The sequence below is a fragment of the Rattus norvegicus genome, chromosome 15 (genome assembly GCF_036323735.1).
Source record: "Rattus norvegicus strain BN/NHsdMcwi chromosome 15, GRCr8, whole genome shotgun sequence".
NCBI lineage: Eukaryota > Metazoa > Chordata > Mammalia > Rodentia > Muridae > Rattus > Rattus norvegicus.
Window position 1 is genome coordinate 106,873,088 of NC_086033.1, and position 18,269 is coordinate 106,891,356.

At 38.5% G+C, this 18,269-nt stretch overlaps 1 protein-coding gene across 11 annotated transcripts in view; it reads right to left on the minus strand.

Moving 5' to 3' along the window:
* Positions 1-18,269, minus strand: part of Nalcn (sodium leak channel, non-selective) — a 343,629-nt gene that overhangs the window by 67,879 nt on the left and 257,481 nt on the right. For all 11 annotated transcript variants that reach the window (NM_001393695.1, NM_001393694.1, NM_001393693.1 and 8 more), the window contains one exon: positions 513-586. In NM_001393695.1, the coding sequence (NP_001380624.1) occupies positions 513-586 (74 nt within the window). The remainder of the gene's footprint in view (positions 1-512; positions 587-18,269) is intronic.

Consider the following 18,269-nt stretch of genomic DNA (forward strand, 5'->3'; position numbering starts at 1 on the left):
CATGGACGCTCACAACCAGTGCTAACTCCAGCTCTCTTCTGGCCTACACTGGCACTGCAAGCACAGGGTGTATAGATATTTCTAGCAGGGGTTTCAAATCTTAACAGATCCTTAGTAATAGATAAAGAAATCATAGTTATTTTTAAAAGACTTTTACTTTTGATATGTTTCCTTCTGATTTTTCTTTAGTTACCACAAAAGATATAGATGATCAGGAATAATAATTTCTTTCCTTTTTTGTAAATGCTTTTATGTATAGTTTATTTACATATATGAAATAACAAACCTGACATGATACTAAAATGATATAATAATATAAAACAATGTATTTTCTATACAAACATTAGTTATCATTTTGGTATTGTCTGTAATCATGAAGATGCATAATCCTACAATTGAGCTGAAAGTAAATATTACTGTGCAGAAAATGAATTCATGGAGAAAAGCTCTTTATTTTTCCCTTGATATAAGCCCACTTACTTGAAAGCATTCTTCAAGTTTATTGGCATTACCTTAAGATTTTTGTGACTGCGGTCTCCTTTTCCAGAAGGTTCCTTGCCCTTATGCTGAAAACAGACTTGCGGAGCTGAAAAGTGTAAGGGCCAGTTTAGTTTTGGGATAGAAAGGATTGCTCTATTCACAATCTATGAAGCAGAAGACATCGTTCAAACACAGGTTCTCTTTCTCCTTTGACCTCTAAGTCACACGTTACCTCTCTTTTAATATTTCTTCCTCCCATCATAAGATCTCATTTTAGCTTCATTTCCCCCAACCCCACATATAACTTTAAAGTTAGGCTGCACACATGACAACACCAGCACTAGTTTTCTGAGTTTGGCTTATTTCACTTGACATGATTAAAGCTCTTTCTTAGTTTTATTTTCATCTGTGCAGAGATTCTAACTAACTGTGAGGCTGCATGCGATAGCCATGGCATGATATATGGTGTATATATTGTTGGTAGTGACACTGTCAACCATTTAAATAAGTGCTTCAGTTTCCAAAGACTTCAATCTTGAAACTAACACCTGGGACCTGCATTTATCATTGCTTAGTGAGATGTTTTCCAGTCTACACCCTGTCACTGCATGCTCCTGGCCTGTGATCCAATACTAATCTGAACATGCGTTCCAGAGGTGTTTTATCCTCTGGCATGGGTACAGATGATGGGAAAGAAGGTCAAAATTTGCCTCTAGGTGGTGATGACAAAAGTCATTCCAGAGGAACAGATTAAGAAAAATATCCTGGAGGGCAAAGTCAGCTCTGTCCTGCTCACTGGTTGCATGTTAGATTTGTAAACCACTTTCCGGGTGGCAAAGTGGTCAAAAGAAGAAAGAACGGAGAAGAGAGAGGAAGAGAGAATGGGGAGCATTCACGTTAGAGTCCCAAGAACTAAGAGTGGGGGTACTTTTCGTAGTCAGAATTGGGGGACAAAGATGGTAGAGTGAGCCAACATCTGCCACCAGTAGATAATCTTTTCTAGCAACTTGGCCCAATAACAGTAACCATTAATAACAGGAGCAAGGTTCTTGAACTCTGGAACTGAATCCCCTCAGTCAGGCAGGCTAGGCTGGAACACACAAGCTCCCATTTACCAACCAGTCTACAAACAAACACTATAATGCCATCCCAGATGTCTATAAGGCCAAGCCTAGAAAAAGGTAGAGCCACAAACCCATCTTTTCTTCTGTGTGTTCATGTGGGGGTTGAGGTCAGTATTTCTCAAGTGTCTTCCTCTATCACTCTATGCCTTCGTGTTTTGAGATAGAATCTCTCACTAAACCTACAGTTCACTGACTGACTAGAGTGGCTAGTGAGCCCCAGTGATCCTCTTATCTCTGTACCCTAGCACTGGACTTACAGATCCTTATGGCCACACCCAGATTGGTTTTTTTTGGGGGGGGGTAATAAGGCTCTGAACTCAAGTTCTCATGCTAGCATAGTGAGCACTTTACCCACCTAGCCATCATTCTAACCCCGGCAAACTGGTCCTTGCCATCACTACTGATCACTTAGATAATATCATGGTATAAATATAGTTTTTGTGTTACACAGCAGATCTGAAATGAAATGCAGGATCACCAAATACTCTGACCTTTCCACCACATCCATTAAATTTTATCTTTTTGTAATGAAATCTGAATTGTTTTTGAATTGTCTAGAACTCCTAGGACAGTTATTCACATGTTGATAGAGACTAGAGTGAATGCCATTTATTTAGAAGGTACATTTCATGGTAGCATATATAAAGGCATCTCATCTACTGTCCACTAGGAGAATTTTACAATCTCTTCACGCTTTTAGCAAATCTCATGGGAACACTGCTCAGAAGTTACAACTGAAACTGAGAGGAGCACTGATCAGGAGTTACAGCTGAAGAGCCTACCAGAGGAGCTCAGGTCAGGAGTTACAGCTGAAGAGCCTATCAGGGGAGCACTAATCAGGAGTTATAGCTGAAGTGCCTATCAGGGGCAGGCTTCTGCTCTGAGTATTAGAAACATACAGCCAGTCAAAAGTCAGGCCCAGGATACAGGAGGGCCAACAGTGGCAAACTTTGGGCAGAGACGACAGACACCATGATGCTCAAAGCCAACAGCATGCCTTTCTTGTCTCTTGCAGAAGGCAGCAACTGGAAATCAGTCACTGGTCAACCGCAGTGGAGTAGCTGATACCAAACACACATTCTTCATTTTTGGAATGATACCTAGTACAATAAACTTGAGTAGATTAAAGCAAATGCAGTGGTCATATGTTCCAGACTGTCCTTGGAAATGGTACTACAATTAACAGCAGTAGTGGGATGTCCTCTGTTTTAACATAACCTGCAGATTAAGATTTACTGTGTTCTGAAAGATGTGTATTTGATATACTAGATATCTTTCTATATATCTTTAAGCTGTTCTTTTAATAGTAAATAAATGTCTGTAGATACCAGTTGTTTTTTAGTCCTGGGCTACTGTGGTGAAGTTTCTATTTTCCATTAGAAAAGACGTTCTTAGTCTCTAAGTCACAAAGAACTCAGAGCTACACTGCTCTTCGGTGCCCTCTTCTGGCCTCAAAAGATACTGCTAGTCACCTGGATCAGACTAAACAGAGCTATTTCAAACCATGTAATTTTCAGACCATAAATTGCAAATCACAAGAGTGAAAAGAGACGGTAACAGCTCATAGTGAATCTAAGTGCATCAAACATGTAGAAAATAGGAAGAAAGACAGGCGATCCATTTGGATAGGGCTTACATTGGAAACAAGTGATTAGTGGAAAATACTTTGATGTTTTACAGTTTTATTTGCAAACCTAATGCATTCGAATCACAAAATGACAATTCCTTGACTGAATTAGTGAATAAAAACAAATACAATAAATTTTAATTTAAGTGTTAAGGTAAAATACAGATTTTTTTTTAGCATCTTAAAAATTTTGATTTCAAAGATAAGTCCACATCTTAGAACTCTTGTCTAGCTTGTATTAGATTTTAGGTTCAGCCCGCAGTAAAACACATACACACACACACACACACACACACACACACACACACACACACACACACACAGACACACACAGAGAGAGAGAGAGAGAGAGAGAGAGAGAGAGAGAGAGAGAGAGAGAGAAGAGAGAAGAGAGAAGAGAAAGAGACAGAGAGAGACAGAGATAGGCTGGCCAATGTTACCTAAATTGTACACTTTAGCACGGAACTCAAAAGCCATGAAATTCAACTCAATTTCTGCAGTTATTGTAATCTGGATTGCAACAACACAGCAATGGATGAGTGGCTCTTGCTGATTTTTAGAAAGATCTTTCAGAGTAGGGACATTTCTCCTGCAGTTCCTGGTCATGTGGGCTCTCCTGAGGGCAAAGTGCAGGTTGGTTCATAGGGTCTTTTGCCTTCTCTGTTTCCTGTGAGTCAGTGGTTGATTGAATTATGTTCAGGTTTGATCTCTCTGGCAGGGCCATCTTTGGTGTCATGCTGTGTCATCAGAGTGTTGATATTCATTATATAGACTCATCTTACTTGCCAGATTGTCATTTCTCTGCATTTCATTGAAATGATTCTTTAACAGGGAGCTGTCTCTCCAGTATTAGTTTTTGTCTACCAGTAGAGTGCCAAAGGAAAACAGTCAAGTTAAGTTCATGATTCTGGATCTTTTCATACTAGTGTTTAATAGTTAATGGCTTTTGTACAATCCTTTAAAAGTGACTAATTATTTAAAGCATCATTAACCCTAACCCTAGCCCTAACCCTAATGCTAACCATAACTCTAACCCTAACCATAACCCCAAACCCTAATCCCTAACCCTAACCCTCTAACCCTAACCCTAACTCTTAATCCCTGACCCTTAATCCCTAACCCTAACCCTAAGACATATTTGATGAATGTTGTTATCTATTCCTTGATAATTTAATACAATACATTTTGATTGCATTTTTTCCTTCCTCCAACTTTTCCCAGTTTTCCCCCTACCTCCCTACCCTTCAACTCTATGTTTTTCCTCTCATCATAGGTCAAGTGATTAACTGCCTATTGGCCCATCAGTTCTTTTGACAAGATGCTAGTAGCTCTTGGCACAGCTTCTTGGCTCTCAGCAAAGACAAGATGCTATACAATTATGTGTACTTCCTATTCAAAATCAGTAATACTTTCTCCAAGTATCTCTGATACATTTGTTGAAAAAAGACTTTCAAGCACATAATCTAGATTTCAGCATTGTTTATTGCTGCCCAGTTACTCACTGTGCTGGGATTTCACCTGACCTGACTCTGATAGTTTTGATTCAGATTTGGACATATAAATTTTTCTTACTTTTGTATGACATCTATATATTTTTCTTTAGATTTCAAGACTTGATTTTCCAAGTTTACGAGGGATGACAAAGTCCAGCTATCTTATAATTATTAATCAGTATTATTTCATCATTAACAGATAATTTCAGAATATTGATAGATCCACAGACCTGAAGCCAAGATGACTAGAGGACATTTAAAGATCAGCGTCATTCATAAAAAAAAAAAAACTGTACTAAAGCTCAAACACACATTGAACCCCACACAATAATAATGGGAGACTTCAACACCCCATTCTCACCAATGGACAGCTCACTTAAAAAAGAAACTAAACAAGACACAGTGAAACTAATAGAGGTGATGAACCAAATGGATTTAACAGATATCTACAGAATATTTCATCCTAAAACAAAAGAATACACCTTCTTTTCAGCACCTCATGGTACCTTCTCCAAAATCGATCATATAGTTGGTCACAAAAACAACCCTCAACCAATATAAGAAGAATGAGATAATCCGATACATCCTATCAGACCACCATGGCCTAAAGCTGGTCTTCAATAATAGCAAAAGCAATATAAAATCCACATATATATGGAACTAAACAACTCTCTACTCAATGATAATTTGGTCAGGGATGAAATAAAAAAGTTAAAGACTTCCTGGAATTTAATGAAAATGTTGACACATCGTACCCAAACTTATGGGACACAATGAAAGCAGTGCTAAGAGGAAGATTCATATCACTAAGTTCACTGGTAAAGAAAATGGAGAGATCTTACACTCGCAACTTAACAGCACACCTGAGAGTTCTAGAACAAAAAGATTCGAACTCACCCCAGAGGAGTAGACAGTTGGAAATAGTCAAAGTCAGGGCTGTAATCAATCAAATAGAAACAAAGAGAACAGTACAAAGAATCAACAAAACCAGGAGCTGATTCTTTGAGAGAATCAACAAGATAGATAAATCCCTAGCCAAACTAACTAAAGGGCCCAGGGGCAACTCCAAACTAACAAAATCAGAAATGAAAAGGAAGACATAACAACAGAAATGGAGGAAATTAAAAAAAACCATCAGATTCTACTTCAAAAGCCTATATTCAATAAAACTGAAAAATCTAGATGATATGGATGGTTTTCTAGATAGATACTATATACCAAAGTTAAACCAAGAGCAGGTAAACTTTCTAAACAAGCCCATATCCCATAAGAAAATAGAAGTCATTAAAAACCTCCAAACAACAAAAACCAAAGGCCATGTGGATTTAGTTCAGAATTCTACCAGAAAGAGCCTTAAACTCATTGGCACAGGGGGAACTTTCCTAAACAGAACTCTAATGGCTCACACCCTAAGATCAAAAATTGATAAATTGGGGGGCTGGAAAGATGGCTCAGTGGTTAAGAGCACTGACTGCTTTTTCAGAGGTTCTGAGTTGAAATCCAAGCAACCACATGGTGGTTCACAACCATTTGTAATGAGACCTGATGCCATCTCTGGTGTGTCTGAAGACAGTATGTTCACATTCATAAAATAATAAATCTAAAAAAAAAGAATTGATAAATTGGACGTCATGAAATGAAAGGCAAAGGACATAGTCAATAAAACAAATCGGCACCCTACAGATTGGGAAAAAAATCTTCACTAACTCCACATTCTACAGAGAGTAGTATCCAAAATATTTAAAGAACTCAAGAAGCTAACTACCAAAAAAGTCAAACAACTCAATCAAAAATGAGGTATACGGGGGCTGGGGATTTAGCTCAGTGGTAGAGCGCTTGCCTAGGAAGCACAAGGCCCTGGGTTCGGTCCCCAGCTCCGAAAAAAAGAACCAAAAAAAATGAGGTATAGAAGTAAACCAAGAATACACAATAGAGGAATCTTGAATGTCTGAGAAGGAACTAAAGAAATTTTCAAAGTCCCTAGTGATCAGAGAAATGCAAATCAAAAAGACTGAGATTCGACCTTCCACTAGTCAGAATGGTTAAGATGAAAACGTCAGGTGACAGTACATGTTGGCGAGGATGTCGAGAAAGAGGAACACTCCTTCATTGCTTGTGAAATTTCAAACTAGTACAAACACTCTGGAAATCAATTTGGAGGTTCCTCAGAAAATTGGAAATAGATCTACCTAAATACTCAGCAATACCACTCTCGGGAATATACCCAAAAGATGCCCCACCATGCCACAGGGGCTCATGTTCTGCTATGCTCATAGTGATATTTGCTTATTTGTGATAGCTAGAAGCTGGAAACAACCCAGATGTTCCACGACAGAAGAATAGATACAGAAAATATGGTTCATTTATACAATGGAATGCTACTCAGCTATTAAGAATGAGGACATCTTGACTTTTGCAGGCAAATGGACGGAACTAGAAAATATCATCCTGAGTGAGGTAACTCAGACCCAAAAGGACATGCATGGTATGTTCTCACTAACAGCCAAAAAAAAGTACAGAATACCCACATACAGTCCACAAATTCAAAAAGGTCAACAAGCTGAATGGCCCAAGTGAGGATGCCTCACTTGGGAGGGAGAAGAACGCAATCCCAAGGGGGGAAGGGAGGGAGGGACAGGGGAAGGAAAGGGGGTAGGGTTGGGGGGAGAGGAGAACATGATCTGGTATTGGGTGGGGGAAAAGGACTGAAGCCCTGAGAGCCAGTGAAAGAATGGAAATAGGTGACCTCTGGAGGAAGGAGGCTGGGAGGAATGTACCAGAGACCTGGAAAGTAAGAGATCCTCAGGACTTGAGGTGGGGGTGCTTGATGAAATGCCCTACAGTGGGGAGAGGAGACTTACTGAACTCATCTCCCGCAGAAAGACAGGGAATGAAGTGAGGGATGGGGTTGCTATCCCATAGTCACAGCTCTGACCCACAATTCTTCCTGTCTGAAAGAAATGCAGGGATGGGAATGGAGAAGAGCCCGAGGGAAAGAAGGTCCAGCTACAGGCTCAAAGTGGGATTCAGTTCAAGTTGAAGTCCCCAAGACTGGACACATTACTGAGGCCATGCGACACTCACATAAAGGGACCTATTATGAGTGCCCTACAAAAGACCCAACAAGCAGCTAAAAGAATCAGATGCAGATATGTGCACTCAACAAATGAACAGAAGCTGCTGACCTCTCTGGTTGAATTAGGGGAAAGCTGGAGGAAGCTGAGGAGGAGGGCAATCATGGAGGAGAAGCAGCAGTCTCAACTAACCTGGACCCCCAAGATCTCTCAAACACTGGATCACCAACCAGGCAGCATACACCAGCTGAGATGAGGCCTCCAACAGGTATACAGCAGAGGACTCCCGGGTCTTATTTCAGTCAGAGAAGACGCACCTAACCCTCAAGAGACTGGAGGACCCAGGAAGTTAGATGGGATATTCTTGTGAAGATGGGGTGGGGGAAGGTATGGGATATGGAACAGTTGGAGGGTGGACTGGGAGGGGAATAAAGTCTGGAGTGTAAAAATAAATAAATAGAAAGAAAGAAAGAAAGAAAGAAAGAAAGAAAGAAAGAAAGAAAGGAAGGAGGGAAGGAAGGAAGGAAGGAAGAAAGAAAGAGATAGCAGTGTCTCTATTCTGCTTCCTGTGTGCCCCATATCAATCCAGCAGATGGCTGTGGTGTATCTCTTCTACAGTTGCCTTCTCACATTGTCTCAGCTCTTCTGTGGGAGCACCTCCCACTGCCACTCGGTACTTCCACTAATATGTGAGTCACTCTTGTCGGTGATGTGTCTGTTAGAGGCACGATTTTCAGACATTTCTTTGAGAAAAGCTCCTGGGAACACTATTAAATGGTGCTTTGTTGTGTACAATGATATCTTGATAACAGGTTTTCCGTCTCAAGAAATTTAGATTTCCTGGGTGTAATAAAACAAAAACTAAAACAGAAAAACAAAGCCTGTCTTCCACTGTCTTTCCTGGCAATCCTATGTGGTTCCGGAGTTTCTTTTGATTGTCGCTGAAATGTCTGATGATGACCTGATGTTCATTAATTTAAAAGTCACTTGCTGCTTGGGGAGACGAAGAACAAAACACGTTTAAAATGCAAAGTCTTGTAACATATGTGGTATAGATTGTGTTTCTAGTTCTTCCTGGGCAATATTTCCAGAGACACAGCATATGCTTCTGTATTTGTTTCAAATATGCTGTTTTACAATGTCTGTCACTTGTTCTAGTATCTTGCTGTGGCATTCTCTACTATAAATGGCCAGAATAACAATGGAGAACTTGTTTTTATTTCTTTCTGATTTAAAAAAAAATTTCCCCACGGTCCATGGAGATGGCTCAACAGGCCAGCTGTTTGCTATACTAGCATGGAGAGCAGATTTTAGAAGAACAGCATCATATAAAAGCCAGGTGGGTGTGACTGTTTGTTACCTAGCTCTCCAGTGGTAGAGATGGGTGGGTATCCTCAGAGCAAACCAGCTGACTACTAGATCAACCAGTGAGCTCCAAGGTTTGAGAAACACTGTCTCAAAATGTAAGGTGGAAGATGTTCAAGCAAGATACCCAGCATCAACCTCCAGCCTCCATTCCCATGTAGAGACACACTCATATGCAAATGCACAAAATTCAAGCATATACACAGCGCATCACACACAGAAAGAAAATTTATGAAGGTTTCACGATGACCTGTCGGGCACAGTCTAACACATCTAACTGTTTTATATTATTGATTTTACTTACTCTTTCCTGAGTTCAGTCCCTCACTTCTGACGTCTTTTTAAACTTACTTACACTGCTAATTTAACCTTATCTGGTTTTTAATATCTTTTAATTCATTTTGCCCCAGGAACAAGTATTTATGGATATGGGTTCACAGCATGCTCACTGTTCACTATTTTTTTTCTTATGACTTATAGGATGTTTGATTTTTATGATTAGCTCTTGTTCATTCCTACGCAGCACCGTGTTCACCAAACATTTTAGTGTCTCAACTCCGGAGCTTCCATTTCTGCTGCTGCTGTTTTAGTATAGCAATCAAACATGGACCCTTTCTTCTTGGCATTTTCTGTACCCTATCCCTTAATTCCCTTCTTGTCCCTTCTAGTGTGCTTGGATCTCCTGCTTTACTCATCACTGCTGCCCTGGACTGTCTCTTTTTCAGTCAGTTCCTGTGTGTTTCTTCAGAGAGCACCAGAGGGTATGCATGCCCCTTTCCCATAAACACTGATGTTCTGTGGTTGACTTGGTTTTGGTTCTAAAAGATGTCAATAACATGGGAGTCGTGGAGCTGTTGGTCAATCTTCACCCACTTTTGTTTGTTTCTCTTTTGAAGCATGGTCTCCACTTGGCTATGGAGCCACAGATGGCCTTGAACTCCTCCTGATCTTTTGAGTACTGGGGATTGCAGATGTGTACCACCCTTCTGTCCTGTTACTTAGGGTCTGTGGATTACCTAGTTTCTTTCTTTCTTTCTTAATGTTGCTTTTCAGATTTTTATTTTCTGTGTGCTTGTCTGTATTATGTATGCAGGTGACTGTTGATGCCAGAAGAGGGTTCACATCCCCTGGAGCTGAAATTACATGTGGTTGTGGTCACCAGTTTTGGGTTCTGAGAACCAAATATAGGTCCTCAGAAGAGCAGCAAGGGCTCTTAACTGTTAAGCTCTTTCTATCACAGGATTTGTTTTTTAGGTCTAGGTGTTCTGTTTGTTCCTATGATGCTTCACAGAAACTCAACTCAGTAGACATGTTTGTTAGCCTTCCAGAAGACTTCTTCCTTTCTTCATGGTATTACAATATAGATTTATAACTTTTACTATTCTCTTACTTAAAACTTATTGCTTCCTTTGTACTTGTTTGATTAAGAGTCACTTTAATTTTAATTATTACTTTTTGCTACCTTTGGCTTTCCTTGAGCAATATATTTTCAAAGTAAATTATTGAGTTGAATGTTTGGAAGGTTAATCTAAATCTTTATTTCTTTACTAGATATGTCTCCAAAACTACAGTTTTCTTGCTTAAAATTCTGCTAATGAAAAACTATCTCATGAATATCAGTTAATAACATCTTAAATCATAGACAGGAGAGAGTTGAAGCTGACTCTTTCAAAATAAGTATCAAGCCCATTTGAGCAAGAAAAAATAAAAGCAAATTCATAAGATATAAGAAACAATGATGACTGGCTTTATTATTAATCGCATAGACTTTAAAATAATTTTGTGTTCATAAGCTTAACAGCTCACATGAATGAAAATTTTTCTTCAAATAAAAGGTCAAAAGATCCATCAGTTGTCTACCTTGAGCTTGATATATTATGCTAATTACTTTCCAATTGTAGATATTTACCATTTTCATTGTTTGCATTCACAAAGACTTGTTTGAAATTAATTTTCAACATCAAAATGTTTTCTTTTCTTTTGAAATTGATATTCATGTTACTGTTTTTATATAATATATTTTGATCATATTAATATTCTACCTCAATTCCTTTCAAATATTCCCCACCTACCTATCCATACAATGCACAAGCTCGCTCTCTCTCTCTCTCTCTCTCTCTCTCTCTCTCTCTCTCACAAAAACAAAACAAAACAACAAACCCAAACTGTAAAACAAAACCAACCAACTAAACAACCAAATAAGTAAATAAAATGAAGGCCAAAACAAACAAAATTCCAATAAAACAAAAATTACCAAAACAAAACAATAAAACAACACACACACACACACACACACACACACACACACACACACACACAGACACTTTTTGTTGGCCAACTACTTGGAGTCATGGGGCCTGCCCTGGAGTGTGGTTGATATATTTATCCACAGATTCTCCACTGAAGAAAACTGATTTTCTACAGTCAATTTTAAGTAACTCTGGTTAGGGGTAGGACTTTGTCTGTTTCTGTCTGGTTTGAACTTGTATAGGTTGTGTGTTTGTGTGTGTGTGTGTGTGTGTTACAGGTTTTAAATTTTTTTGATCAAATTGCATCTTCTGTTGGTATTTATTTGGTATGTATTTATGATTTGTGAGAAATGAAATATTCAAGTTGTATAAGTGATTCTCCTTTTCTTGAATAGTAATGTTGTTCTCATTAAATGAAGAATTGTATCAATGCTTGCTATATGCAAATTTCAAAGTTCTATGTATTAATTCATTTTTTGTGCCTTGATCTGTGCTAAGATATTTTACGCATATCTTAAGCTTTATTTGAAATTTCATTCTAATGGCTAAGAATTCGTATTTTTTAAATGAGAATATAGAAATTAGGTTGTTCACTATCATGAACAATGCATGGTTTATAATTGTCATTAGTACTCTGAATGGCACAGCTGTAGAGTTCAAATATTTTCAGAACATTTTGACATTTTTGTAAATGTCCTTAGAAAATAAAATGAGCTTTCTAAACTGTACTGAAAACAAACAAACAAACAAACAAACAAAACAAAACCAAACAAACCACCACCACCAACAAACAAAACCCCTCTCGTCTCTCTGCTCTTTGTGAAAGATGAGGCTTTCACATCTATGACAAATTTTAGCTTGTCCCAAATCTAACTGTAAAACCTAAGAGCCAATGGTTGTGCTTATTCTACAGTTGTAATGAATGCTTAAAATCAGAACCTTGAAACAGAGAAGAATCTACAGATGTTCTAACTTATTGAAACCATCATGATGATAGACTTACATCTTGCATTTACTTATCCTGCCAAACCAGAGCTTCATCGTGTTTTTCAGTAAAGCAGAGTAATTAAATTAATCAAGTCACCTGGCAACAGCTATATTAGGGGACCTTTCATTCCTATGTTGCAATGAAGAGGCCCAAAGAACCAATGGTCACTTTACTCTTGGGATCAACTGATTTCAGAATGAAGGGATTGGTGTTTACTTCAGAAGGAAACTCCACAAATACTAACTTAGTGACTAAAATTTGTTTTTTTTTTCATTTGAAGAGTTAATAATAAATCTGTTTCTTACATGGAAAGTTTGGATAGCCTTATCTTTTATTTTGAAGGTATTAACAAATCAGTAAAAAATGAGAAAGTGGGTACATGAACATCTGACCATGAAACAAAACCATGGTCTGATGAATAGGGCTTGATGAGCATCAGTTCTGCAGGGAAGGCATGGAGCAATTATTGTAATGAGGCACTCTATTGAATGGCTCCCACATAAAACAGTAATTGGAAATAAGCAATTACTTAAAATTACATAGGTGGAAGGTGGTGCCTCATTTGACTAGATTTGAATTTATCATGCACCCATGAACTGCAAATTAATATTGGAGTGAGCGTGACAGATCCTGTGTACTCTGAGAGGTTTCTCTAAAGTAAACTTTGTATGGAGTTGATATTATGCATGGAAAGAGAGAATTCTAAAAGGTGACTAATGTAGGTGGCTGCTAGGTTAAAATAGTCATGTTACAATGCATATAAAGGTAAATTCCATTATAATGTCTCATTATGAAGCTTTGGAATGTGTGTTAGAATGTGGAAAGGGAGAAGTCAAGAAATTTGGTCTTAGTTATTTTCATATCATAAAAGTTAAAATGTGTATCACAGAGAGAGAGAGAGAGAGAGAGAGAGAGACAGAGACAGAGACAGAGAGACAGAGAGACAGAGAGATAGACAGAGACAGACAAAGACAGAGAGAGACAGAGAGACAGAGAGACAGAGACAGAGAGACAGAGAGATAGACAAAGACAGACAGAGAGAGAGAGAGACAGAGAAAGAGTGAGCAAAGAGTCACTCTTCCCTAGGACTTGAGGATATTCCATGTAAGTTGGTTCCTATTCTGTGTAAAACTTTTTTTATTTTCAGTGAGTTTTATAAGTGGAAAAAGACAAGGATGGTAGATTCCACATGTACATTCAATGTGTATAGCTGCTGTTTGAAATTTGCATTCGCAGAATGAAATAATATCACATGAGAAGATTATTTTAGATCTTTAAGCTTTCTTTGGTTTACATCTTCTTATATAATTAATCTATGAGATAACTGTAAATTAGGTAAATATTATGAAGGACTGTTTATTTGGAAGTGAGTCATATCAATGGACTCTTGAGCATATCTTACAAAGCTAGGAACTAAATGACTGGAAAGTTAATTGACTTGAATTTTATGACAGGGCTTCCATCACTCAAGCATGGATGAAGGTCACCACAGATTCAGCCAAATCAACCTCTAATACCTTGTCTATATAGCAGTGACGTGTAATGGGGAACATGAAGCACCTTGACTCACTGAAACAAGTAGAAATGTTCAATACATGCTGTAAACTTGTACACCACAAACACATGCTGGGTGGTGGAGGGCTGGAGAGATGGCATAGCAGTTAAGAGCACTATCATTTGCAAGAAAAGCTGTTTAGGCAAAAGGGTATATATTATGTGACAAACACTACAGCTTCCACGGTGAGAGTTTTTTCTTTTGGGGAAACCACTGGAGGTTGCATGGGCAGAGGGCAGATATGGAGCAAAAAGGAGAAATGGGTTTGGGATACGTGATGTGAAATTCACAAAGAATCAATGAAACTTTTTAAAACAAAACAAAACAAAACAAAACAAAAAAGGATGCTTTTCCAGAGGACCCAGGTTCAATCTCCTGCATCCTCATGGCAGTTCACAACCATCTGTAACTCTAGTCCCGGGAGTCCAACTTCTTTTGGCCTCTATGAGCAATGTATGCATATGGTCCACAGACCGGCAGGTAGGCAAATCACTCATACACTTAAGGTAAAAACAAAACAAAACAAAACAAATATACCTCAAATATATGCTAGGAAGTATTGAACTGTGGATATCAAGACAAAAATGACTCTATATCTATATTCAGTATAAACAGACTGAGACTAGAGACACAGATAAGTGACTTTGATTCTAGTTATCTATGCATTTGTTTTGTAATTTAAATCCAGAGTCTAAGCAGTTCTGGGATCATAGGTTTTAACTGCACTTGAACTTCATATGAAATAACATGAATGTGAACTGAAGCAACTTATAAATTGTAACCTTTTAATAAAACTACCCTCGAAGGAGAAAAAAAAAGTAGCTTGAAATATCAGGACACTATACATTTTAGCAGCAGTCTTAATTACTTGATGCATCTTTTACACATGACAATGACTTTGGATCAAATCAACTCTTCTTGCTCTATTCCTCCATGTTCTTCTCTCATTCTCCTAAATTTACATGTCCTATTTTTTTCTTAAAACATATATAATGTACCGAGTTCAAGTAGTGTTGTCCATGTGCTCATGGTACAGGGTTGCCCACTGGAGCATAAGCAACCTTCCAGGGATTACATTTCTGAAAGCAAGCAAGCAAGCAAGCAGGCAAGCAAGCAAACAAACAAGGAAACTAAAGTTTTCTCTCCCCAAATAGTGGATAACTACCTGTAACTCCTTTTTGACCCTCCATGGGAATACATCCAAAAAATAAATATAAACAGATTGCATATAACCTCCAAGTGAATAAATACAGTTTTGCAAGAATATTGGTTAGAAATCTCCTCTTTTACTAGCTGATGACAGTAAACCACTTTCCCACTGCCTACAGAACACTCTTGACATATAATGGTCCTCAAGGTAGAGCATCCAAACATAGCCACCTCTTGGAGCTCAACAATTTACAAAGAACAATAAAAATGAGGAGAAAGGTCCCTCGCTTTTTATATTGTATTGTATATCTTTTTGTTTGCAGTTCATTATTACAACTAAGTGGTCCCTTCATTACCTACAGAGACAATTTTAAGCTATCAGAAACCTGCCTATGAATTTTGTATTTGGTGTTGTGAATACCAGCCCTTGCCCTTTCTCCTGAGCTACCCTGTCTGGTTTCCTTAAGATAAAGCATATACTTAGGTGTTAGCATCCTATTATCTCTTCCTTATCTCCTGGCAATAGATCTTCAAACCACTTTTTGTTCATTTGTTTTTTTTTTTTGTTTGTTTGTGTTTCGCAGATGTCAGGCTATTGTTTGGTAGGAGCATTTCAGAGGATCAACGTCCTTGAAGACCAAATCAACTCCCCCCACTTTTATTTATTTATTTATTTATTTATTTATTTATTTATTTATTTATTTATTGAATGAGTAACTGTTCTCTGGTAATTATAGATCAGGGTGAGTAACTTGCTACAGATAGAGTTTCTAGAACAAGTCATATGACAGTCTATAATTATGCAGAAAATTGCTGAAATGCTTCATGTTAATCAACAGGCTGTGCGAAGAAAAAAAAAATAACTCTTCCAGAACCCTTTAATTCATTCCATGAGAAGAATGTAAGGGTAGGCAATCGGCGTATCAATGGCATTATCTACAGAACTCAAACTAAAAATATTAAAGACAGTGCATGCTGAAGGAAATAAGTCAGCAGTTAACACATTGAGCTAAACTACACTTGTCACACCGGAAGATTTAGTGTGTTCTAGTAAGGGCCATTTGTTTTGATTCTGCGACTGGGTTCTACAACACGACCTAGGCTGACTTTGAGTCCTCCTACCTTAGCCTCCCAAGTATGTGATTAGAGATGTGTTACACCATTAAGCCAATCTGTCTCAACTGCCAGCCCCTCTGCTGAGCCTCCTGTTAGTGTCTGGTTGGTCTCCAGTCACCATTCTCATCTGGAAGGTTATGGTGGGTATGATGATGCCCTTCTAACATATATGATTGTACCGAATTCTCCAAAGAAACATGGGAAAAGAGATAAACTCCACTTTACAGATGAGGACTGCAACTCAAGGCATCCATGCCTTGCATTGCTCAACTCCACCAAACACACAGCCTTTTTGTAGACCCCTATTTGTCAGAAGTCCCTTTCTCTGATTTTCAACTGTGCTGGGAAAAGGACTCAGGGAACCCTGTCTAGTGCATGCCTGATGCCCACAAAGGTCAGAAGAAGACATTATATCTGGAATTACAGATGGTTGTGAGTCTCCATTTGGGTACTGGGAAGTAAAATGTTGCTCCTCTGAAAAGACAAACACATGTTCTAAACGACTGAGCCATCTCTCTAGCTCTGTTTCTCACAATAGCTTTTTACTTTGTTTTTCTTCCGAGAGTTATCAGCTTCTAAAGCACATGTCTTGCTTCCTTTTGAATGCCCACATCCAGAGGAATGGCAGAGAAGTAAACAGCAAGTGCTCCTCACAAAGTTTGTAGAATTACTGAACGAACGAATGTGGAAGACATGTGGAAATGGAAAGTATAAACAAAACATAAAAATCAATGATTTATTATTTTACTCTCATTTTTATACTTGAGATATAGTTGTTGGGCTCTGCAAAGCTCACTTATATTTCTAGATCATGGTGGGTTCAGGGAGTGTCGTGCTAGCCAAGAGCAAGGGTTGTGTCTTGGTGACACAGACTGAAGAGCAGTGCTCATGGCTGCAGGCGGAGTGAACTGGTTGTATCACTGGATTGCTAGAAAGTCAAGTTCACAGCTGTGTTATCAGGAAGCACTCTGCATAAGAAACCCAGGATTTCATCTCGACAATGTGGTGAAGCAAATGAGTAGACATCTGCATGATTAAAATATCAACACTGGACCACTTTCTTTTCCCTTTCTGCTTCCAGGAAGTCCTCATCATGGAGACACACTTACACTGCAGTTTCTGTGTCTCAGATTGCCCTGGCCAAAGGCTCTCAAACAGAGATGAGAAATTCTAAGTATTCACAAACAACTCCAGAAACAGGTGGATGCTGATACAGCAAACAATGGATCTAGAAAGGAAGAAGCCTAATTTTCAGTCACTAAAACAGAGACCAAGTGGACCATCTCTCCACACGTTTTTCCTGTGTCCACTTGGGCTGTTGTTTCTTCACCTGTTTATAGTATTGGCTGGGAAGTACAGAAACCACAGGCTTTTATTTCAAACAAACAAAATGAAGAACCAACTAAAAGAAGTTTAAAGTACCACACAGGGCATGATCTTTTACTACACAAGTGAAAGCCACAAATAGTATCATCTAAAGTCAATTTTATGACCACAAAGACCAAGTAGCAAGGAAACAAACTGTTAATGCCAAGGGCAAAAGTAGAGAAAATAATTGACAGAGAAAAGGGTGGTCCTAAAATGGATATATTATCCTTAAACAAATAATAGGTGGAAATGTCCCTGTGCAAGTGTCTTGTTTTGCAAAATTGCCCCTTCCCAGTTTGTGAAATTCTGATGAGGAAGGACAGAGAAGGTACACACTGATAAAGTTGTTGAGTCCCCAAGAAGGCAGACAACATCTCACAGGCTTTCCCCAAAGAAAATGAAATCCAACCAACCACACACAAGCCTAATTATTTCCAACCGACAAAAATAAATGAAAAAAGGAAGACATTAGCATCAAAGTGTTTCTACCAGAATGAGAAATGAGATCTGAGGATGATGAGGAGAAAACAAATGAGTAAACAATTCTTTAAAATGAAGAGACATGCCACAAAGGCAATAATTATTGAAATAACTTAGGGCAAGATGACTAAGCCAGAGGACACAATACATATGGGCTCTGTGGGGTAGAGGAGGAACAGGAAAACCTGAGCAGGCGAGAGT